The sequence below is a fragment of the Bombina bombina genome, chromosome 3, assembly GCF_027579735.1.
Source record: "Bombina bombina isolate aBomBom1 chromosome 3, aBomBom1.pri, whole genome shotgun sequence".
NCBI classification, from domain to species: domain Eukaryota; kingdom Metazoa; phylum Chordata; class Amphibia; order Anura; family Bombinatoridae; genus Bombina; species Bombina bombina.
The window spans coordinates 573,153,966-573,180,120 of record NC_069501.1 but is presented as its reverse complement, the minus strand read 5'-3'; the positions used below and the strand labels follow the sequence as shown (position 1 = coordinate 573,180,120).

General features: G+C 38.6%; 1 protein-coding gene across 1 annotated transcript in view; it reads left to right on the top strand.

Moving 5' to 3' along the window:
• Window positions 1–26,155, top strand: part of GRIK3 (glutamate ionotropic receptor kainate type subunit 3) — a 934,988-nt gene that overhangs the window by 633,162 nt on the left and 275,671 nt on the right. The window contains exon 9 of the mRNA XM_053707131.1: window positions 5,532–5,645. Coding sequence (XP_053563106.1) covers window positions 5,532–5,645 — 114 coding nt within the window. The remainder of the gene's footprint in view (window positions 1–5,531; window positions 5,646–26,155) is intronic.

Here is a 26,155-nt window from a genome sequence, read left to right as displayed (position 1 = left end):
CACTTCTTGGCCGTCAGTGGCTCAGTGTATGGAAGTAATCGGCCTAATGGTAGCAGCAATGGACTTAGTTCCGTTTGCCCGCCTACATCTCAGACCACTGCAACTTTGCATGCTCAATCAGTGGAATGGGGACTACACAGATTTGTCTCCTCGGATAAATCTGGATCAAGAGACCAGGGATTCTCTTCTCTGGTGGCTATCTCAGGTCCATCTGTCCAGGGGAATGGACTATAGTGACGACAGATGCCAGCCTTCTGGGCTGGGGCACAGTCTGGAACTCCCTGAAGGCTCAGGGTTCGTGGACATAGGAGGAAGCCCTCCTTCTGATAAACATTCTGGAACTAAGAGCGATATTCAATGCTCTTCAGGCTAGGCCTCAGCTAGCTGCGGTCAGGTTAATCAGATTTCAGTCGGACAACATCATGACTGTAGCCTATATCAACCATCAGGGGGGAACAAGGAGCCCCCTGGCAATGTTGGAGGTTTCAAAGATAATTCTATGGGCAGAGGTTCACTCTTGCCATCTCTCAGCTATCCATTTCCCAGGAGTAGAGAACTGGGAGGCGGATTTTCTAAGTCGGCAGACTTTTCATCTGGGGGAGTGGGAGCTCCATCCGGAGGTATTTGCCCAGCTGATTCAACTATGGGGCAAACCAGAACTGGATCTCATGGTGTCTCATCAGAACGCCAAGCTTCCTTGTTACGGGTCCAGGTCAAGGGATCCCTAGGCAGCGCTGATAGATGCTCTAGCAGCGCCCTGGTCCTTCAGCCTGGCTTATGTGTTTCCACCATTTCCTCTGCTCCCTCGTCTGATTGCCAAGATCAAGCAGGAAAGAGCTTCAGTGATTTTGATAGCTCCTGTGTGGCCACGCAGGACTTGGTATGCAGATCTTGTGGACATGTCATCCTTTCCACCATGGACTCTGCCGCTGAGGCAGGACCTTCTACTTCAAGGTCCCTTCAAACATCCAAATCTAATTTCTCTGCATCTGACTGCTTGGAGATTGAATGCTTGATTTTATCAAAGCGTGGTTTTTCCAAGTCGGTCATTGATATCTTAATTCAGGCTCGAAAGCTTGTCACCAGGAAAATCTATCATAAGATATGGTGTAAATATCTTCATTGGTGTGAATCCAAGGGTTACTCATGGAGTAAGATCAGGATTCCTAGGATATTATCCTTTCTCCAAGAAGGATTGGAGAAGGGATTGTCAGCTAGTTCCTTAAAGGGACAGATTTCGGCTCTGTCTATTCTTTTGCACAAACGTCTGGCTGAGGTTCCAGACGTTCAGGCGTTTTGTCAGGCTTTGGTTAAAATCAAGCCTGTGTTTAAACCTGTCGCTCCACCATGGAGTTTAAATTTAGTTCTTAAAGTTCTTCAAGGGGTTCCGTTTGAACCTTTGCATTCCATAGATATTAAACTTTTATTTTGAAAAGTTCTGTTTTTAGTAGCTATCTCCTCGGCTCGAAGAGTTTCGGAGTTATCTACTTTACAGTGTGATTCCCCTTATCTGATTTTCCATGCAGATAAGGTAGTTTTACGTACCAAACCTGAGTTTCTTCCTAAGGTGGTATCTAATAAGAATATCAATCAGGAGATTGTTGTTCCTTCATTATGTCCTAATCCTTCTTCAAAGAAGGAACGTCTATTATACAATCTTGATGTGGTTCATGCTTTAAAGTTTTATTTACAAGCTACGAAGGATTTTTGTCAAACATTCGCTTTGTTTGTTGTCTACTCTGGACAGAGGAGAGGCCAAAAGGCTTCGGCAACTTCTCTTTCTTTTTGGCTAAGAAGATTAATCCGCTTAGCTTATGAGACTGCTGGCCAGCAGCCTCCTGAAAGAATTACAGCTCATTCTACTAGAACAGTAGCTTCCACATGGGCTTTTAAACATGAGGCCTCTGTTGAACAGATTTGTAAGGCAGCGACTTGGTCTTCGCTTCATACCTTTTCTAAATTCTACAAATTCGATACTTTTGCTTCCTCGGAGGCTATTTTTGGGAGAAAGGTCTTACAGGCAGTGGTGCCTTCCGTTTAAGTTCCTGCCTTGTCCCTCCCTTCATCCGTGTCCTAAAGCTTTGGTATTGGTATCCCACAAGTAATGGATGAACCTGTGGACTGGATACACCTTTACAAGAGAAAACAAAATTTATGCTTACCTGATAAATTTATTTCTCTTGTGGTGTATCCAGTCCACGGCCCGCCCTGTCATTTTAAGGCAGGTGTTTTTTATTTTTAAACTACAGTCACCACTGCACCCTATAGTTTCTCCTTTTTTCTTGCTTGTCTTCGGTCGAATGACTGGGAGTGGCAGTTAGGGGAGGAGCTATATAGACAGCTCTGCTGTGGGTGTCCTCTTGCAACTTCCTGTTGGGAAGGAGAATATCCCACAAGTAATGGATGAACCTGTGGACTGGATACACCACAAGAGAAATAAATTTACCAGGTAAGCATAAATTTTGTTTTTACAAGTAAGTATTTAGCTTTAAATAGGATTAATTTATTTAATACGAAATAATTTATTTTGTTAGATTTAAATTATATTTAATTTAGGGGGGTGTTAGGGTTAGGGTTAGACTTAGCTTTAGGGGTTAATACATTTATTATAGTAGCGGTGAGGTCCGGTCGGCAGATTAGGGGTTAATACTTGAAGTTAGGTGACGGTGATGTTAGTGAGGGCAGATTAGGGTTAATAAAATTTATTATAGGGTTTGCGAGGCGGGAGTGAGGCGGTTTAGGGGTTAATAAATTTATTATAGTGGAGGTGAGGTCCGGTCAGAAGATTAGGGGTTAATAAGTGTAGGTAAGGTTGGGGGGGGCAGATTAGGGGTTATAAATATTATGTAGCTGTCGGCGGTGTTAGGGGCAGCAGATTAGGGGTACATAGGGATAATGTAGGTGGCGGCGGTGTCCGGTTGGCAGATTAGGGGTTAAAAAATTTTATTACAGTGGCGGCGATGTGGGGGGGCCTCGGTTTAGAGGTACATAGGTAGTTTATGGGTGTTAGTGTACTTTAGAGCACAGTAGTTAAGAGCTTTATAAACCGGCGTTACCCCATAAAGCTCTTTACTCCTGACTTTTTTCTGCGGCTGGAGTTTTGTCGTTAGAGTTCTAACGCTCACTTCAGCCAAGACTCTAAATACCGGCATTAGGAAGATCCCATTGAAAAGATAGGATACGCAATTAGCATAAGGGGATCTGCGGTATGGAAAAGTCAAGGCTGGAAAGTGAGCGTTAGACCCTTTCCTGACTGGCTCTAAATACCAGCGGGCGGCCAAAAGCAGCGTTAGGAGCCCTTAACGCTGGTTTTGACGGCTACCGCAGAACTCTAAATCTAGGCGTTATTGTTTAATAAAGGTTAAAGGGACAGTATACACTCATTTTCATATAACTGCAAGTAATAGACACTACTATAAAGGATAAGATTCACAGATACTGATATAAAAATCCAGTATAAAACTGTTTAAAAACTTACTTAGAAGCTCTCAGTTTAGCTATGTTGAAAAGGTAGTTGGAAAGCCCACTGCAAGTGGGAAATAAGACACTCTCCCCTCCCCCTTCTTTTGCATATGAAAAGACCCTTTACATAAACAAGAGCAAGCTGAAGTAGGTATCTGATGGTATTCTTATAACACTTTGGGGCTTGGCTAGGAGTCTGAAAATCAGAGCAATGTTATTTAAAAATAAGCAAAACTATACATTTTTTAAAACAAATAAAAAACTTTATGGGCTTTATAAATAGATCATCTACAAAACATTTACGCAAAGATAAATTGAGTGTATAATGTCCCTTTAATAGTGATGGGTGTGTGTATGTGTCATTTACTCCATAATGACAATGGCAAGTTTTCACAAACTCTCATGTGAGTGTTTGTGTCTGCTATTACTGTCTGAGTGTGTGTGTATGCCTATCTATCACTGCCTGTGTGTGTGCATGTCTCTGTCTATTACTGCCTGTGTGTGTGCATGTCTCTGTCTATTACTGCCTGTGTGTATGTGCATGTCTGTCTATTACTGCCTGTGAGTGCATGTCTGTCTGTCTATTACATCCTGTGAGTGCAGGCCAAACAGATAGCTCAGCATGCTAATGCACTGTTGCTGAGCTCTGTAGCAACCTGAGGGTTGCAGGTTCGATCCCTGGCAAGGTCCACTCAGCCTTTCATCCTTCCAAAGTCGATAAAATGACTTTTCTAAATAATTGTAATAGACCCCTAAATATGTTACAAATACACCTAATGACATATTGCAATTCTTTAGAAAATCTTACCTGATGACTTTTTTGCAAAGTTCAACTTTAAAGTCTATATGAAGTTTTGTAGATACATTTTGGATACAAATTTAAAGGGATTGATATGCATTAAACAAATAAATATGCATACCTATGAGAAAAATATAAATATAATGGCAATTAGTAAAAGCTATAAAGATATTTTTAGATAATATCAATATATTTGGAAAAAACATTGTAGTAGAAAAAGGACATATTTAAAGGGATAGGAAAGTCAAAATTAAACTTTCATAATTCAGGATACACCAAAAATTTTAAGACAATTCTATTATTCTTGTTCCTTTGGTATCCATTGTGGAAAAGCATATGTACATATCCTTAGCAGCAGCAATGCACTACTAGGAGCTAACTGTTGGTTGGCCGCAACACAAAATTGTCTCTTGTAATTTGCTCACCAGATGTGTTCAGCTAGGCCCCAGTAGTGCACTGCTGCTTTGGAGCTGACTTCTAAATGACAGAGTGACATGCGAGGTCTAGGAGGGGGACTTCAGAATCTGTGAGGGGGCACATTTTGGAATTTTGCCCTGGGAGCCAGATTCTCTAGAAATGGCCCTGTCGGCATTCAGCGATGTCTGGCGGACATGATACGCTACAGCATTTCATGTCCGCCAGACTTCGTTAAATCGACCCCATCTGTTTTTTTTTTATCAATTTGTGCATGGAATCATGAACAGTTTTCAATCCCTTACAGTATGTGTTTGAATTGTTTGAATGTATCATGATAAACTATAGAATTCAACACAACCCACAAAAGCCAAGAGAGAACAGTTCTTTAAGCATTTCAATGCACCAATTCCAACCATTTAATACACACCTTGAATGCAATATTAGTTCCAATTTCCATACATTTTAATAATTGTAGCTCTATGATGTAAAAAAATAAAGATTTGATTGGCGATTATTAATAATTAAAAATTTTGTAGAATCGGATAGAGCTTGTATTCTGATTTGGGTACATAAACAGAGCATGACGATTCCCCAAACTGACTTTATCATATTGTGGTTACAATATCCAAAAGCACAAACTATTGAAATAGGCAGTTTTACTATAACTTATTTAAAAAGGTAGGTAACCTTTATATTAGTAAAGCTGCAGGCTCTCCCATATTTAGGCTTTCTAGTGCTTCTCTCAATAAGTTAATTTTGCATGTTGCTGTTAAGTCTATGCATAACACAAGGTTATTGTAACCTCAAGTGCCTGAATACATTTGCAGCTTTAATTATTCTCTTTCCTGCTCAGGTGGGAACATGGAATCCTTCTGATGGTTTGAACATCACAGATGTCTCTAAAGGACGAGGTCCTAATGTCACACAGTCCTTGACCAACCGCTCGCTCATTGTCACAACAGTGTTGGTAAGAAAAGTTTCAAATTAGAAAAAACTTGCGATTTGCCAGAGTAAACTAATTGATGGCAAAATAGACAGTAATGATGTGGAACATAAAATTAAAAACAATATTATAATGTGACACCAGTAGAATCATCGATGTATTGGTCTACTTGTATATTGGGAAAAGAAGCTACAAAATATGGTGGATCTATATAAAAACATAATAATAATAATAATAATAATAATAATATTAATAAAAATATATCTGTTAACCATAATAAATCAAGGGTAGTGGAGCTCAAATGAGTAATAATCTTGAAAAAAAAAATCTTGTAGTGCAATAATAAAATGCTCTAACATATTAGAACCTTTATTTCTACACTTTTATATCCCTTAAAACTCAATTGCTGAAAGAGATCATGTAATAAACATAATTTGCCAGCAAATCTGTTTTGACTAACACATTGGCATTCATGCCATAGGTTCTCAACTACTGCACTATATGGAAGGAACATTTGAAAATAATTAATCATCAAGCAACCAGTTTAATAACTTTATCATAAAAGGTTTAATTTGCTGCACCATGTGAACCATAAAACATACAGTAATGTGCAAATACTGGTACAACGGTGGTATCACTATATAATATTATGTATATTTGTAATACAAAACTTTATAAAAGCTTTGTACTAAGTATAAATTATGATTTTTGGGGGTCAACTTCAATATTTCTTATAGTTTTTCAATAAAGAATTACATGGAAACAGACATTTTATTTGTTAACAAAACTATGATAGCTACCATGAGATTTTATCTCCATTTTCCCAATACTGCACGCTAAACTATTGATAATGGTTGCCAATCACCAAAAATCAAGATGGGTTAATTTAACAGGGTTAAAAAAGTCTAAATGTGTTTTGAAATTGGATAGAGTAGTGTTTCTGATATGTTAAATTATTAGAATTCAATTTTAAATAGGCATGATGGGTATACTGGACATGTTTCCTCAATTATTTCTTTTTTAAAATTGTAATATTTTAAAATTCATATTTTGAAAATGTTTTTATTCATTGGTAGAAACATAATTTTCCACTTTTTTTCTATAATCAAGAAGAACAGTGTGGCTACTTATATTATGTTCTATAACAGAATTTTAACAGTTCTCATACTGTAAAATGTGAAACTGCTAAGTGATGAATATTAATAAAACTAGACCATCTATTCATCTATAGATCTAAAATGGCGTATGTGGGATTGACTTCTAGGGCCAGTCATCTTAATGGCCACAAAACTTCTGGCTCCTGAAGGAGGCTCATTAAATATGATAAACATCTTAAGTTTAATACAGCATCTGCACTTACATTTCACATGGCAGTGATTATGAAAGGATAATGCAACATAATGATCCTTTCACATTTCTAGGAGATTGTGAAAGGATTGTAATGTTGCATAATATTTTATGCTGATAGCCTCTTATCAGAGAGCAGTTCATAGATGGGGCCTGCAATAAGCCAATCTGGCACAGGTCTCAGTGGTCTGGCAATGCCAAGTTTACCTCAAGTTGAAACCTTCCTCTCCTAGTGGAAATTTGAGCATGCATTTCCTAACTGCTACTATATGTCAACCCTGGTTGTGATGACATGGGGATCATTGATTTTTCTTTGTAAATGGAAACTACAGATGGTGTAACACTGGAATAATAAGATGGTAACATCTATAGAGTGCAGCCTCAGGGTCCTTCAAGAGTTATTGCCTCCTTACCTCAGACGGCTGACAGAGAAGCAGGCAGAGGCTATGAGCAACCCATTCTTTCTCCTTTCTAACACCAATGCTGGTAACTCCCTAGGAGAGCAAATGGCAGCACAGAATTAAGATTCCTTAAAATACTGAGAGGAACTCTCACCAGAGGTGGACACCTTCTCTACCTTCATGCCCACCTGGTCTGATGAGGCGGTGGAGACTTGCAAGATGTATGGTAATTTATTTTGAGGAAGAGATGGTGAGGACTGTTTCTACATCTCAAAGATCTCTCATTATCTCTCTGCATCACCTTTCCATTATATATAATAGGGCTAAGATACATCTGCTAAACCTGCAGACACACACAGCTTTCCCAATATGAATAAAATTAAAGGACCAAGAGACTATGCTTATCCTCTAACTGCAAATACTGTGGAGTATGGGAGGCCGGTGACCAACATGTGGATATAGATAATTTTCTGGTTTCAGCAGCTGAGAACTGGCATGAGAAAGGATGTGAGGTTTAACTACCTACCTGGTAGGTCACTATTCATGGGACATGTAAATTACTTTTAGAATGGTCTATTCCTTATTTGTTTTTGTTATTCTTGATGCCTGGTCTCTTGCTAATATCAGGAACTGACTTTTTATGAGTTTGTAACTCCTGTTTGTATTCTTGCTGTAGGCTAGTTAACTGCATTGACTCCATCCATGATGATTTTTTCTGAACGTATTAGAGTTATGCCACTTAATGATAGGTACACTATTTTAATGCTTTGCTGTGCCTACTGTTACTTTTGTGTTAAACATAACTTATAATTTAGGCTATTTTTACAGATGAAGTGCAATACCTGGCTTATAGAAGTTTTGTGTAAATACTAATTGGACATGGTTCACAGACTTCTCCTTCTTATTTAATAATAGAGCTGCAAACTTGAAGGATTGTGTTATAGAGCCTGTACACAAATCTTCTATAATAAGGTATTACACTTCATCTGTATAAATAAAATCATTTTCGTTGGGGGCAATGCATCATTGTATGGGTATGTTCAAATAGAGGACGTATTATACTGAAGATAGAAAATAAGTAATACCACTTCATAATTAATAATTTATCCTTCTCCTTCATCTGTTTTTGTCTAGATATCCTCTTATAATATACTTATGAGCTGTAAAGATTGTAAAGATTGTGAGGTTACAGTCTTATGTCTACTCTTACTGCTTAGACACTTCAAGATTTTTTGTCATTTTAATTAACTATTGGAATTCTTCCATTCTAGTTTTATTAAAATGGATTGGGGTATAAACTAAAGCCAAAACTTTTTGTAAAACATTAAATACCTCCTGCACTTCTATGTTTACATGGATTATCGTGGTAGAGCGCTTCTGACTTTTTATGCATTTGTATTATGACCCTGGGGAGGTCTCTCTAAGGGTGATGAGGGAAACCAGGCGTGGACTCCTTGCCCAGTGTGCTTAGAGGAATATGGCTGCACCTCATTGATGAGGCCCACAGAAGGCTGAAACAATCATCTGGGGTTGTCATGTTCAGAGGAAAGTTGACTGTTATTTTGGGGCTGGACTGACCTTACTCGGTGGGATCAGACTAATATACATCAGGAAAGTTTTCCGCTGTGAAAACCCCAACTACAGGGAGTGCAGAATTATTAGGCAAGTTGTATTTTTGAGGATTTATTTTTTTTATTGAACAACAACCATGTTCTCAATGAACCCAAAAACTCATTAATATCAAAGCTGAATAGTTTTGGAAGTAGTTTTTAGTTTGTTTTTAGTTATAGCTATTTTAGGGGGATATCTGTGTGTGCAGGTGACTATTACTGTGCATAATTATTAGGCAACTTAACAAAAAACAAATATATACCCATTTCAATTATTTATTTTTACCAGTGAAACCAATATAACATCTCAACATTCACAAATATACATTTCTGACATTCAAAAACAAAACAAAAACAAATCAGTGACCAATATTGCCACCTTTCTTTGCATGGACACTCAAAAGCCTGCCATCCATGGATTCTGTCAGTGTTTTGATCTGTTCACCATCAACATTGCGTGCAGCAGCAACCACAGCCTCCCAGACACTGTTCAGAGAGGTGTACTGTTTTCCCTCCTTGTAAATCTCACATTTGATGATGGACCACAGGTTCTCAATGGGGTTCAGATCAGGTGAACAAGGAGGCCATGTCATTAGATTTTCTTCTTTTATACCCTTTCTTGCCAGCCACGCTGTGGAGTACTTGGACGCGTGTGATGGAGCATTGTCCTGCATGAAAATCATGTTTTTCTTGAAGGATGCAGACTTCTTCCTGTACCACTGCTTGAAGAAGGTGTCTTCCAGAAACTGGCAGTAGGACTGGGAGTTGAGCTTGACTCCATCCTCAACCCGAAAAGGCCCCACAAGCTCATCTTTGATGATACCAGCCCAAACCAGTACTCCACCTCCACCTTGCGTCTGAGTCGGACTGGAGCTCTCTGCCCTTTACCAATTCAGCCACGGGCCCATCCATCTGGCCCATCAAGACTCACTCTCATTTCATCATTCCATAAAACCTTAGAAAAATCAGTCTTGAGATATTTCTTGGCCCAGTCTTGACGTTTCAGCTTGTGTGTCTTGTTCAGTGGTGGTCGTCTTTCAGCCTTTCTTACCTTGGCCATGTCTCTGAGTATTGCACACCTTGTGCTTTTGGGCACTCCAGTGATGTTGCAGCTCTGAAATATGGCCAAACTGGCGGCAAATGGCATCTTGGCAGCTGCACGCTTGACTTTTCTCAGTTCATGGGCAGTTATTTTGCGCCTTGGTTTTTCCACACGCTTCTTGCGACCCTGTTGACTATTTTGAATGAAACGCTTGATTGTTCGATGATCACGCTTCAGAAGCTTTGCAATTTTAAGAGTGCTGCATCCCTCTGCAAGATATCTCACTATTTTTTACTTTTCTGAGCCTGTCAAGTCCTTCTTTTGACCCATTTTGCCAAACTAAAGGAAGTTGCCTAATAATTATGCACACCTGATATAGGGTGTTGATGTCATTAGACCACACCCCTTCTCATTACAGAGATGCACATCACCTAATATGCTTAATTGGTAGTAGGCTTTCGAGCCTATACAGCTTGGAGTAAGACAACATGCATAAAGAGGATGATGTGGTCAAAATACTCATTTGCCTAATAATTCTGCACTCTCTGTATAGAACAAGCTACTGAGCTGTTGTTCATTCCTGGTGTGCCCAGTGCGCTTAGAGGAATATGGCTGTATCTCACTGACGAGGCACACCGAAGGTCGAAATGATTGTCTGGGCTTCTGTCATGTTCCTTGTTCAGCAGAAAATTACCTGGTATTTCAGGGCTGGACTGACCTTACTTGGCGGGATCAAATTGATATACTTAAAGGGACAGTCTACAGCAGAATTCTTATTGTTTTAAAAGATAGATAATCCCTTTAATACCCATTCCATAGTTTTGCACAAACAACACAGTTATATTAATACACTTTTAACCTTTGTGATTACCTTGTATCTAAGTGATTACCTTGTATCTAAGCCTCTGCAAACTGCCCCCTTATTTCAGTACTTTTGACAGACTTGCACTTTAGCCAATCAGTGCTGACTCCTAGGTAACTCCATGTGCATGAGCACAGTGTTATTTATATGACAAACATGAACTAACGCCCTCTAGTAGTGAAAAACTGTAAAAATGCATTCAATTAAGAGGCGGCCTTCAATTTCTAAGAAATTAGCATATGAAGTTTAGCTTTCTACTAAGAATACCAAGAGAACAAAGCAAAATTGGTGATAAAAGAAAAATGTAACGTTATTTAAAATGACATGAACTATCTGAATCCTGAAAGTTTTTTTTTTGGACTAGACTGTCCCAATAAGGAAAGTCTTTGTCTGTGGAAAACACAACTGGGCTAAAAGAGGCTGCTCCTAGGTGGTAACTCGCCAAAGAACAAGCTATTGAGCTGCTGTTTGTTCCTGGTAGAGTGCTTCTCTCTTTGTATGTATATGTATTATCTTACCAGTTGATAAAGTATAGCATAGATAGATTATCTTTATTGATATAAACGACAGATACATGTTTGGTATTTAAATTTACTTTTTTTGCAGTCCAGAGAGAATATGTTTGAAGTTAAAATATGATAATGTGTTTCGCTAGTATCCCCATTGTTATACATTGCTACTGTCATTATCTTTTTACATAATCTCTTGAGGCCCGAGAGTGGCCTCTTACCCTCCTACTCTCTAATATTCACCTAGTTATTGTTTAAGGCTAATGAATCCACAAGTGGCCCCATATATTGCCAGATTACAAGTGGTTCACTAACAGTTAGCAGGAGCTCTTATTACAAGTTGAAAATAAATGTTATTGCTTGAGCACAATTAAATTTAATGCGCATCGGGATAGCCCAACCACAGAGCTCTGGTTAACTGTTTCGCAAAACAAAAAAAGTTTCACAAAACACATAAAAAATACATTTAAAAATACAGTTACACTTATAATAACACTATCTGATGAACATTATTTATAATGTTATAAGGGCTCAAAGATATTAGATCTCAGGTTTTAGAAATAAAAGACAGACAAAGGGAGAAAAGTGGGTAGGGAGAGGAGAAAATGGGGGAGGGAAAGAAGGCAGGGAAAGAAAGGGATAGAAGGGAGCAAGGGAGGGAGCTCAGGGAGTTGAGAGAAAGAAGGGAGGGAGGAAGGAAGGGAGGGAAATAAATAAGGGAGGGAGGGAGGGAGTTGAGGGAGGGAGTTGAGGAAGGGATGGAGGGAGAGAGAAAGGGAAAGAAGGGAGAGAGGAAGGGAAGTAAAGAAGAATACACTTTGAAAACTATCACTGCCCTTTACGAGCAACAACATACAGTCATACCATCATTCAAGTAATGAAACTTTTTAAGTGTCCGTTTACTATTTACTTTGTGGGTTCATGAATGCAGAGAAAGCTAGCTATTAGTACTACATAATGTAATATACATTAGCACTGAGAGTTTATGATTAGACATCACAAGCTGATCTAAGCAGTGCACAGACACATCCAGTCTGTTAGTTACTAAGACCTGAAATAAGCACTGCGCTCCCAGATCCACCACAGCTGACAAGGGGCGGCAGCATATCGGCACAAGGTCTTCTCCAGCCTCACCTTGTAAGCATATCCCCGGGCAAGTTTCTCACCAAGAACGCTTCCACTGCAAAAATGCTGATGGCTCTAAATGAAGCAATGGTTTAAAGGAGCACTGCCTGTAAAGAGTGACCTTAATCAGTGCACGTGCCTTGTCCTCTCTGAAAAAGCCTGCACTTTATCGCTCACTGTACTGTATGCTGGCTTTTAGAGAGAGGATAGGGCAGATGTGCTGCCCCTCCCTAATCTGCTGCCCTAGGCACCGGCCTTGTTGGCCTAGGCCATAATACGCCCCTGCCAGACAATGAAAGTTCAACAAAGATACTCACAAGAAATAACCTCAATCCTATGATTTAAGATTGCTATGAAAGGGGAGAGGAAGTTCGTATCCACATCAGCTGTTTTCGCTGTTCCGAGTCAGTCGCGTCACTTGTTACGTGTAGTAAAAGGAATATCCTCATATATTAAAAAATATGAAAATACAGATGCCCATGCACTCACATGTAATAACCTCAACAATTATGAGGTATCTGCAATACCATAAAAAAAAACACACACACGGGGGCCTATTTATATAAGTGCGAGCGGACATGATACAATGTAGCGTAACATGTCTGCTGCACATCGATAAATGCCGACAGCATACGTTGTCAGCATTTTTTCATTGCACCAAAATGAATGTGCTGTGCCTCCAGTTAACACAACTCAATCTTGTGATATCTTTGGTGATTTAGAGTGGGGACACTTGTAACATTTTGTTTTCAGATTCTTTGTGTGTTTTTCCTTTCAGTTAGCTCAGGAATTGTACTTGCTTTCTTGTTTTTGAATATAAACAAATATATATATATATATATATATATATATATATATATATATATATATATATATATATATATATATATATATATATATATATATCTCAAACTCCTGGAAGCAAACAAGTGCACTCTCAGGACTTCTTAGTAGTGAGTCAAAAAACTAAATGTTTCGGGGTTCACACAGAAGGCATTCTGATGAAGGGGTCTGTGTGAACCCCGAAACATCAATAAACGTCAATAAATTACTACTAAGAAGTCCTGAGAGTGCACTCATTTGCAATATATATATATATATATATATATATATATATATATATATATATATATATATATATATATGTATACTATAGATATAGATATAGATAGATGTATAGATAATATATAATACCGAAATACCATCAGATTTATGTAGAAATATGTATTTATAAATAAATAGAACATATTATACTATGTGAAGAATCTGAAAACAAAATGTTACAAGTGTCCCCACTTTAAATCACCGAAGATATCACAGAAGGCGCGTGAGTAGGGTGCTACTCACACTCCAAAAAGCTTAGTTCTAGCGGAGTTAGCAAGTGAGCGGGAACATTAAATTTCGCTCCACTTGTAATCGGGCCTATAATAATTAGAAGGTAAAAAAACCTGAGGTTTACAATGTTATTTGTTATGATGACTTTTTTTTTTTTTAAACATTGTTAGTTTAACTTGTAACTGCCAATAATTATATTGTATAATGATTACTGTTTTAAATCTTTTAACCCCAATTTAAAAAAAATGGCATTTGTGGCATGTATTGCAGGATATTTATACCAAATCATCTTGGAATATTCTTTTACATGCCAAGAGGCCATTTTGCACTTTATAAAAACCCTTTGGCTGTTGAAATTAATGTGCCCATTTTGATTTTGATTTACAGAGCAAAACTTGTGGCCGGATAGATTGTGATCACTGAAGTAGTATGTGCATAGTATGGGTGAATCCTCTGATAGCCACTCATATTCAATTTGTTCTTTTTCCATTTCATTGCTATAGTTTTGATTGTAATAACTCTGATGTTAAAAATGTTATATCGGGAGCAGACACATGTGATCAGAAAGATTGGAATCAACACCTTTATTTCTTAATTTCAATTATTCTTGCCATTTTTTTATTTTATTTTTGGTCATTGACTTAATTTAAATTAAAATGGCCCCAGCTTTAAACAGAGCAATTATAATTTTAGTGACCTATTATAGGACCAGAATACTAGTGGAGTGGTATTTAATGCTCCTGCTCCCGTGCTAACTCTACTAGAAGTTGAAAGTAAAAAGTGTTCACTAGTTAACCCGATGCACGCAAAAAGCCGAAATTAGAGTATCGCTACCACGTTAACGTATTCCTCCATAGAAGTCAATGGAGCAAGAGAAGGGGGGGGGGAACTAACACCCTACTCATGCGCAAACCTGATCACATATTCAAGTGCGCTAGCCCAAAATGAAAATATTAATATTTAACATTTCAATGTTCTTCACATAGCATAAAATGTTCTTCTTATTCATAAATACATATTTCTACATATATCTGATGGTATTTTGATAAAATATATATCTATACCTATACATATATATACAGTATCTCACAAAAGTGAGTACACCCCTCACATTTTTGTAAATATTTTATTATATCTTTTCATGTGAAATGACACTTTTCTACATTGTAAAATAGTGAGTGTCAACACACAGCCATTAATGTCTAAACCATTGGCAACAAAAGTAAGTACACCCCTAAGGGGAAATGTCCAAATTGGGCCCAATTAGACATTTTCAGTCCCCGGTGTCATGTGACTCGTTAGTGTTACAAGGTCTCAGGTGTGAATTGGTAGTAGGTGTGTTAAATTTGGTGTTATCGCTCTTACACTCTCTCATACTGGTCACTGGAAGTTCAACATAGCACCTCATGGCAAAGAACTCTCTGAGAATCTGAATAAAAGAACGTTGCTCTACATAAAGATGGCCTAGGCTATAAGAAGATTGCCAAGACCCTGAAACTGAGCTGCAGCACGGTGGGCAATACCATACAGTGGTTTCACAGGACGGGTTCCACTCAGAACAGGCCTCACCATGGTCCACCAAAGAAGTTGAGTGAACATGCTCAGCGTCATATCCAGAGGTTGTCTTTGGGAAATAGACGTATCAGTGCTGCCAGCATTGCTGCAGAGGTTGAAGGGGTGGGGGGTCAGCCTGTCAGTGCTCAGACCATATGCTGTACACTGCATCAAATTGGTCTGCATGGCATTCATCCCAGAATGAAGCCTCTTCTAAAGATGATGCACAAGAAAGCCTGCAAACAGTTTGCTGAAGACAAGCAGACTAAGGACATGGATTACTGGAACCATGTCCTGTGGTCCGATGAGACCAAGATAAACTTATTTGGTTCAGATGGTATCAAGCATGTGTGGCAGCAACCAGGTGAGGAGTACAAAGACAAGTGTGTCTTGCCTACAGTCAAGCATGGTGGTGGGAGTTTCATGGTCTGGGCCTGCATGAGTGCTCCCGGCACTGGCGAGCTACAATTCATTGAGGGAACCATGAATGTCAACATGTACTGTGACATACTGAAGCAGAGCATGATCCCCTCCCTTCAGAGACTGGACCACAGGGCAGTATTCCAGCATGATAACAACCCCAAACACACCTCCTAGACAACCACTGCCTTGCTAAAGAAGCTGAGGGTAAAGGTGATGGACTGGCCAAGCATGTCTCCAGACCTAAACCCTATTGAGCATCTGTGGGGCATCCTCAAATGGAAGGTGGCGGAGCGCAAGGTCTGTAACATCCACCAGCTCCGTTATGTCGTCATGGAGGAGTGGAAGAGGACTCCAATGGCAACCTGTGAATCTCTGATGAACTCCATGCCCAAGTGGGTTAGGGCAGTGCTGGAAATAATGGTGGCTACACAAAATATTGACACTTTGGGCTCAATTTGGACTTAGTAGTGTACTCACTTTTGTTGCTAACGGTTTAGACATTATTCACTGTGTGTTGAGTTATTTTGAGGGGACAGCAAATACACTGTTATACAGGATGTATACTCACTACTTTACATTGTAGCAAAGTGTCATTTCTTCAGTGTAGTCACATGAAAAGATATAATAAAATATTTACAAAAATGTGAGGGGTTTACTCACTTTTGTGAGATACTGGGGGGTAGTTATCAACGCGTCTACTTTTCCTGCCTTCGCCGGCCCAATACGCCCGCCTAAGCTCGTCTCACATCGCCGCCGTGGACCTGCAAAAATTCGCCTAAGTTATCAAAAAAGCTGTCAAAAAGCCACGCACCAAGTACGGGGCGATGAGCAGTGGACTGTAAGAGTTATCACTCATCGGATCTCGCTGCTCTTCAGTTTTTTTACAGCTTTCTTGCTAGCCTGTCACTAAGCACCCACACTAAACTACACTGTTCTACCCCCTATACCGGCCCCCCGCAACTAAATAAAGTTAGTAACCCCTAAACCGCCGCTCCTAGACCCCGCCGCAACTCTTAGAAATGTATTAACCCCTAAACCACTGCTCCCGGACACCGCCGCAACCTACATTATACCTGGTAACCCCTATCCTGCCCCCCTATCAAGCATGTCTCCAGACCTAAGCCCTATTGAGCATCTGTGGGGCATCCTCAAATGGAAGGTGGGGGAGCACAAGGTCTGTAACATCCACCAGCTCCGTTTTGTCGTCATGGAGGAGTGGAAGAGGACTCCAATGGCAACCTGTGAATCTCTGATGAACTCCATGCCCAAGTGGGTTAGGGCAGTGCTGGAAATAATGGTGGCTACACAAAATATTGACACTTTGGGCTCAATTTGGACTTAGTGGTGTACTCACTTTTGTTGCCAACGGTTTAGACATTATTCACTGTGTGTTGAGTTATTTTGAGGGGACAGCAAATACACTGTTATACAGGATGTATACTCACTACTTTACATTGTAGCAAAGTGTCATTTCTTCAGTGTAGTCACATGAAAAGATATAATAAAATATTTACAAAAATGTGAGGGGTTTACTCACTTTTGTGAGATACTGGGGGGTAGTTATCAACGCGTCTACTTTTCCTGCTTTCGCCGGCCCAATACGCCCGCCTAAGCTCGCCTCACATTGCCGCCGTGGACCTGCAAAAATTTGCCTAAGTTATCAAAAAAAGCTGTCAAAAAGCCACGCACCAAGTACGGGGCGATGAGTAGCTGACTGTGAGAGTTATCACTCATCGGATCTCGCTGCTCTTCGTTTTTTTACAGCTTTCTTGCTAGCCTGTCACTAAGCACCCACACTAAACTACACTGTTCTACCCCCTATACCGGCCCCCCGCAACTAAATAAAAATAGTAACCCCTAAACCGCCGCTCCTAGACCCCGCCGCAACTCTTATAAATGTATTAACCCCTAAACCACCACTCCCGGACACTGCCCCAACCTACATTATACCTAGTAATCCCTATCCTGCCCCCCCTATACCGTCGCCCTCTATAATAAAGTTATTAACCCCTATTCTGCTGATCCCGCACCTCGCTGCAACGAAATAAATAGTTTAACCCCTAAACCGCCAATCCCTGACCCTGCCGCAACTATAATATATGTATTAACCCCTAAACCGCCGCTCCCAGACTCCGCCGCAACCTATATTAAATTTATTAACCCCTATCCTGCCCTCCTACACCCTCGCCACCTATAATACATTTATTAACCCCTATCCTGCCCCCCACTACACCGCCCCCACTGTAATAAAATTATTAACCCCTAAACCTAAGTCTAACACTAACTCTAACACCCCCTAACTTAAATATTAATTAAATAAATCTAAATAATATTTCTATTATGAACTAAATTAATCCTATTTAAAACTAAATACTTACCTTTAAAATAAACCCTAATATAGCTACAATATAAATAATAATTATATTGTAGCTATGTTAGGATTTATTTTTATTTTACAGGCAAATTTCATTTTATTTTAACTAGGTACAATAGCTATTAAATAGTTATTAACTATTTAATAGCTTTCCTAGCTAAAATAAAGAGAAATTTACCTGTAAAATAAAAACTAACCTAAGTTACAATTACACCTAACACTACACTATACTTTAATAAATTATTCCTATTTAAAACTAAATACTTACCTGTAAAATAAACACTAAGATAGTTACAATGTAATTAATAATTACATTGTAGCTATCTTAGGATTTATATTTATTTTACAGGTAACTTTGTATTTATTTTAGCTAGTTATAATAGTTATTAAATAGTTATTAACTATTTAATAACTACCTAGCTAAAAGAAATACAACATTACCTGTAAAATAAATCCTAACCTAAGTTACAATTAAACCTAACACTACACTATCATTAAATTAATTAAATAAATTAACTACAAATAACTACAATTAAATACAATTACATAAACTAACTAAAGTACAAAAAAACAAAAAAAGCTAAGTTACAAAAAATAAAAATAAAAAGTTACAAACATTTTAAAAATATTACAACAATTTTAAGCTAATTACACCTAATCTAAGCCCCCTAATAAAATAACAAAGCCCCCCGCAAAAAAAATGCTCTACCCGAATCTAAATTAAAAAAGTTCAAAGCTCTTTTACCTTACCAGCCCTTAAAAGGGCCTTTCGTGGGGCATGCCCCAAAGAATTCAGCTCTTTTGCCTGTAAAAGAAAAATACAACCCCCCCCAACATTAAAACCCACCACCCACATACCCCTAATCTAACCCAAACCCCCCTTAAAATAACCTAACACTAATCCCCTGAAGATCATCCTACCTTGAGTCGTCTTCACTCAGCCGAGCAGCGATGGAACCGAAGAGGAGATCCGGAGTGGCAGAAGTGATCCTCCAAGGGGCGCTGAAGAAATCTTCCATCCGATGAAGTGATCCTCCAGTCGGCGCTGAAGAAGTCTTCCATCTGGGCGATGTCATCTTCCAAGCGGCGCTGAAGAAGTCTTCTATCCGGGCGATGTCATCTTCCAAGCGGGGTCTTCAAACTTCAATCTTCATCCCGCCGACGTGGAACATCCTTGAAGTTCAATCCGATTGGCTGATCCAATCAGTCAATCAGATTGAGCTCGCATTCTATTGGCTGATCCGATCAGCCAATAGAATGATGGCTCAATCTGATTGGCTGATTCAATCAGCCAATCAGATTTTTCCTACCTTAATTCCGATTGGCTGATAGAATCCTATCAACCAATCGGAATTGAAGGGACACCATCTTGGATGACGTCCCTTAAAGAAGCCTTCATTCGTTGGTAGTCCGTCGGGAAAGAAGGATGTTCCGCGTCGGCGGGATGAAGATTAAAGATTGAAGACCCCGCTTGGAAGATGACATCGCCCAGATAGAAGACTTCTTCAGCGCCACTTGGAAGATGATATCGCCCGGATGGAAGACTTCTTCAGCGCCGACTGGAGGATCACTTCATCGGATGGAAGATTTCTTCAGCGCCCCTTGGAGGATCACTTCTGCCGCTCCAGATCTCCTCTTCGGTTCCATCGCTGCTCGGCTGAGTGAAGACGACTCAAGGTAGGATGATCTTCAGGGGATTAGTGTTAGGTTTATTTAAGGGGGGTTTGGGTTAGATTAGGGGTATGTTGGTTGTGGGTTTTAATGTTGGGGGGGGTTGTATTTTTCTTTTACAGGCAAAAGAGCAGTTTTCTTTGGATCATGCCCCACAAAAGGCCCTTTTAAGGGCTGGTAAGGTAAAAGAGCTTTGAACTTTTTTAATGTAGAATAGGGTAGGGATTTTTTTTTATTTTGGGGGGCTTTGTTATTTTATTAGGGGGCTTAGATTAGATGTAATTAGCTTAAAATTGTTGTAATATTTTTTAAATGTTTGTAACCTTTTTTTTTTTTGTTACTTAGCTTTTTTTATTTCTTGTACTTTAGTTAGTTTATGTAATTGTATTTAATTGTAGTTATTTGTAGTTAATTTATTTAATTAATTTAATGATAGTGTAGTGTTAGGTTTAATTGTAACTTAGGTTAGGATTTATTTTACAGGTAATTTTGTATTTCTTTTAGCTAGGTAGTTATTAAATAGTTAATAACTATTTAATAACTATTCTAAATAGCTAAAATAAATACAAAGTTACCTGTAAAATAAATATAATTCCTAAAATAGCTACAATGTACTTACTAATTACATTGTAGCTATCTTAGGGTTTATTTTACAGGTAAGTATTTAGTTTTAAATAGGAATAATTTATTTAAGTATAGTGTAGTATTAGGTGTAATTGTAACTTAGGTTAGTTTTTATTTTACAGGCAAATTTCTCTTTATTTTAGCTAGGTAGCTATTAAATAGTTAACTATTTAATAGCTATTGTACCTATTTAGAATAAATTGAAAGTTACCTGTAAAATAAAAATAAATCCTAAGATAGTTACAATATAATTATTATTTATATTGTAGCTATATTAGGGTTTATTTTAAAGGTAAGTATTTAGTTTTAAATAGGATTAATTTAGTTAATAATAAAAATATTATTTAGATTTATTTAATTAATATTTAAGTTAGGGGGGTGTTAGGGTTAGTGTTAGACTTAGGTTTAGGGGTTAATAAATTTATTACAGTTGCGGCGGTGTAGTGGGGGGCAGGATAGGGGTTAATAAATGTATTATAGGTGGCGACGGTGTAGGGGGGGCAGATTAGGGGTTAATAAATTTAATATAGGTTGCGGCAGGGTCCGGGAGCGGTGGTTTAGGGGTTAAACTATTTATTTAGTTGCGGCGAGGTGCGGGATCAGCAGGATAGGGGTTAATAACTTTATTATAGAGGGCGGCGGTATTGGGGGGCAGTATGGGGTTACTAGGTATAATGTAGGTTGCGGCGGTGTCCGGGAGCGGCGGTTTAGGGGTTAATACATTTATTATAGTTGCGGCGGGGTCAGGGAGCGGCGGTTTAGGGGTTAATATGTATAGAGTAGCTTGCGGTGGGCTCTGGGAGCGGCGGTTTAGGGGGTAATAACTTTATTTAGTTGCGGCGGTGTAGGGGGGGACAGCTTAGGGGTGTTTAGACTCGGGGTACATGTTAGGGTGTTAGGTGTAGACAGCTCCCATAGAAATCAATGGGATGTCTGGCAGCAGCAGACTTGTACTTTCGCTATGGTCAGACTCCCATTGATTCCTATGGGATCCGCCGCCTCCAGGGCGGCGGATTGAAAACCAGGTACACTGGGCTGGAAAAGTGCCGAGCGTACCTGCTAGTTTTTTGATAACTAGCAAAAGTAGTCAGATTGTGCGGAACATCTGGAGTGACGTAAGAATCGATCTGTGTCGGATTGAGTCCGGCGGATCGAAGCTTACATCACAAAATTCTACTTTTGCCGGTCTCTAGCCTTTGATAACTAAGGCGAATCAACCTCGCCACAAATACGCTGCGGAATTCCAGCGTATTTGAGGTTGACGGCTTGATAACTAGGCCCCAATGTGTATATATATATATATGTATATATATATATATATATATATATATATATATTTTTATATTTATATTTATATAAATATATATATATATATATATAGGGATCTCTATTTAAAAAAAAATAGAACATATTCCCCTATGTGCAGAACATTGGAATGTGGAATATTTACTTTAAATATACAGTATAACACTTTATTAAATATTAATATTGCATAAATATGATTGTACATGTTTTCATCTACTTGATTGCAAAGGGCATCTTTTGTTTCTGACACCTGAGACCTCATATCGTTGGGCCCTTATAACTTTTTTGTGCAATATTTCTTTTATATAATTTTTATTAGATAGTTTCATTATGATTGTAATTGCACTTGGTAATTTATTTTGATGTCTTTTGTGACAATTTGTTGTTTCTAAAAGCAGTTAACTAGAGCTCTGGGTTCACAGTATTCATTCTATCGAGTTCACTTTTACTTTCAACTTGTAATACCAGCGCTATATCTGACACGCACAAACAGCAGCAATAAACCCAATATCGCTTGCGCTTAACTGTTAGCATGCCACTGGTAATCTGGCCCATAGACTCTTAGCTTACATTTACAATGGCACTCCTCAAGGACTTTAAATGGATTGTTAACGATAAGGGCTAAATTACAATAGGAGCGCAAATTGCGCTAGAAGTTAGATTTTTGCACTCATTGCGTTGTGCTCGTATTACGAGTTAAAAGTACACTGTTTTTGCTCTTGCGGTAATCCAACAAGCCTACAAATCTGAAGTTAGAATATAGTCTACATTCATGTATTCCCCCATAGAAGTCTACTTGAAAATGTTTATTGTATAAAAAGATGTATAATCCCTTTATTACCCCTTCCCCAGTTTTGCACAACCAACACTGTTATATTACAATACTTTTAACCTCTGTGATAATTTTGCATCCAAGCCTCTGTTTTATACAGACTTACATTTTAGCTAATCAGTGCTAACTCATAAACAACTCCAAGGGAGTGAGCATAATGTTATCTTTATGGCATACATGAACTAGCACTGTCTAGCAGTGAACAACTGTCAAAATGCACTGAGATAAGAGGTGGCCTTTAAGGTCTTAGAAATCAGCATATGAGCCTACCTAGGTTTATATTTTAACAAAGAATACCAATGCCTAGATTTAGAGTTTGGCGGCCAAAGGGGTGCGTTAGCTACGCTTGCTTTTTTTCTCCCGCACCTTTTAAATACCGCTGGTATTTAGAGTTCACAGAAGGGCTGGGTTTTCAGTGTGTTAGGCTCCAAAAAGGGAGCGTAGAGCATAATTTAATGCCACTGCAACTCTAGATACCTGCATTGCTTACGGACGCGGCAAGCTTAAAATACGTGCTCGTGCATGATATCCCCATAGAAAACAATGGGGCAGTTTGAGCTGAAAAAAAACCTAACACCTGCAAAAAAGCAGCGTTCAGCTCTTAACGCAGCCCCATTGTTTTCTATGGGGAAACACTTCCTATGTCTGCACCTAACACCCTAACATGTACCCAGAGTCTAAACACCCCTAACCTTACACTTATTAACCTCTAATCTGCCGACCCCGCTATCGCTGACACCTGCATATTTTTTTTAACCCCTAATCTGCCGCTCCGTATACCGCCGCTACCTACATTATACCTATGTACCCCTAATCTGCTGCCCCTAACACAGCCGACCCCTATATTATATTTATTAACCCCTAATCTGCCCCCCACAACGTTGCCGCCGGCTACCTACAATAATTAACCCCTAATCTGCCGATCGGAGCTCACCGCTACTATAATAAATGTATTAACCCCTAAAGCTAAGTCTAACCTTAACACTAACACCCCCTAAGTTAAATATAATTTAAATATAACGAAATAAATTAACTCTTATTAAATAAATTATTCCTATTTAAATCTAAATACTTACCTGTAAAATAAACCCTAATATAGCTACAATATAAATTATAATTATATTGTAGCTATTTTAGGATAAATATTTATTTTACAGGCAACTTTGTATTTATTTTAACCAGGTACAATAGCTATTAAATAGTTAAGAACTATTTAATAGCTACCTAGTTAAAATAATTACAAATTTACCTGTAAAATAAATCCTAACCTAAGTTACAATTAAACCTAACACTACACTATCAATAAATGTATTAAATAAAATACCTACAATTATCTACAATTAAACCTAACACTACACTATCAATAAATAAATTAAATAAAATTCCTACAAATAAATACAATTAAATAAACTAACTAAAGTACAAAAAATAAAAAAGAACTAAGTTACAAAAAATAAAAAAATATTTACAAACATAAGAAAAATATTACAACAATTTTAAACTAATTACACCTGCTCTAAGCCCCCTAATAAAATAACAAAGACCCCCAAAATAAAAAAATGCCCTACCCTATTCTAAATTACAAAAGTTCAAAGCTCTTTTACCTTACCAGCCCATAAAAGGGCCCTTTGCGGGGCATGCCCCAAAGAATTCAGCTCTTTTGCCTGTAAAAAAAAACATGCAATACCCCCCCAACATTACAACCCACCACCCACATACCCCTAATCTAACCCAAACCCCCCTTAAATAAACCTAACACTAAGCCCCTGAAGATCTTCCTACCTTGTCTTCACCATGCCAGGTATCACGGATCGTTCCAGGCTCCAAAATCTTCATCCAAGGGCAAGCGGGGGCTGGCGATCCATAATCCGGCGGCTGAAGAGGTGCAGAAGAGGCTCCGAAGTCTTCATCGTATCCGGGAAGAAGAGGCGATCCGGACCAGCAACCATCTTGATCCAAGCGGCATCTTCTATCTTCATCCGATGATGACCGGCTCCATCTTGAAGACCTCCACCGCGGACCCATCTTCTTCTTCCGACGACTTCCCGACGAATGACGGTTCCTTTAAGGGACGTCATCCAAGATGGCGTCCCTCGAATTCCGATTGGCTGATAGGATTCTATCAGCCAATTGGAATTAAGGTTGGAAAATTCTGATTGGCTGATGGAATCAGCCAATCAGAATCAAGTTCAATCCGATTGGCTGATTCAATCAGCCAATCAGATTGAGCTCACATTCTATTGGCTGTTCTGATCAGCCAATAGAATGCGAGCTCAATCTGATTGGCTGATCGGATCAGCCAATCGGATTGAACTTGATTCTGATTGGCTGATTCCATCAGCCAATCAGAATTTTCCTACCTTAATTCCGATTGGCTGATAGAATCCTATCAGCCAATCAAAATTCGAGGGACGCCATCTTGGATGACGTCCCTTAAAGGAACCGTCATTCGCTGGGAAGTCGTCGGAAGAAGAAGATGGGTCCGCGGTGGAGGTCTTCAAGATGGAGCCGGTCGTCATCGGATGAAGATAGAAGATGCCGCTTGGATCAAGATGGTTGCCGGTCCGGATCGCCTCTTCTTCCCGGATAGGATGAAGACTTCGGAGCCTCTTCTGGACCTCTTCAGCCACCGGATTATGGATCGCTAGCCCCCGCTTGGGCTTGGATGAAGATTTTGGAGCCTGGAACGATCGGTGATACCTGGCATGGTGAACACAAGGTAGGAAGATCTTCAGGGGCTTAGTGTTAGGTTTATTTAAGGGGGGTTTGGGTTAGATTAGGGGTATGTGGGTGGTGGGTTGTAATGTTGGGGGGGGTATTGTATGTTTTTTTTTTACAGGCAAAAGAGCTGAATTCTTTGGGGCATGCCCCGCAAAGGGCCCTTTTATGGGCTGGTAAGGTAAAAGAGCTTTGAACTTTTGTAATTTAGAATAGGGTAGGGCATTTTTTTATTTTGGGGGTCTTTGTTATTTTATTAGGGGGCTTAGAGTAGGTGTAATTAGTTTAAAATTGTTGTAATTTTTTTCTAATGTTTGTAAATATTTTTTTATTTTTTGTAACTTAGTTCTTTTTTATTTTTTGTACTTTAGTTAGTTTATTTAATTGTATTTATTTGTAGGAATTTTATTTAATTTATTTATTGATAGTGTAGTGTTAGGTTTAATTGTAGATAATTGTAGTTAGTTTATTTAATTTATTTATTGATAGTGTAGTGTTAGGTTTAATTGTAACTTAGGTTAGGATTTATTTTACAGGTAATTTTGTAATTATTTTAACTAGGTAACTATTAAATAGTTATTAACTATTTAATAGCTATTGTACCTGGTTAAAATAATTACAAAGTTACCTGTAAAATAAATATTAATCCTAAAATAGCTACAATATAATTATAATTTATATTGTAGCTATATTAGGGTTTATTTTACAGGTAAGTATTTAGCTTTAAATAGGAATAATTTATTTAATAATAGTTAATTTATTTCGTTAGATTTAAATTATATTTAACTTAGGGGGGTTTTAG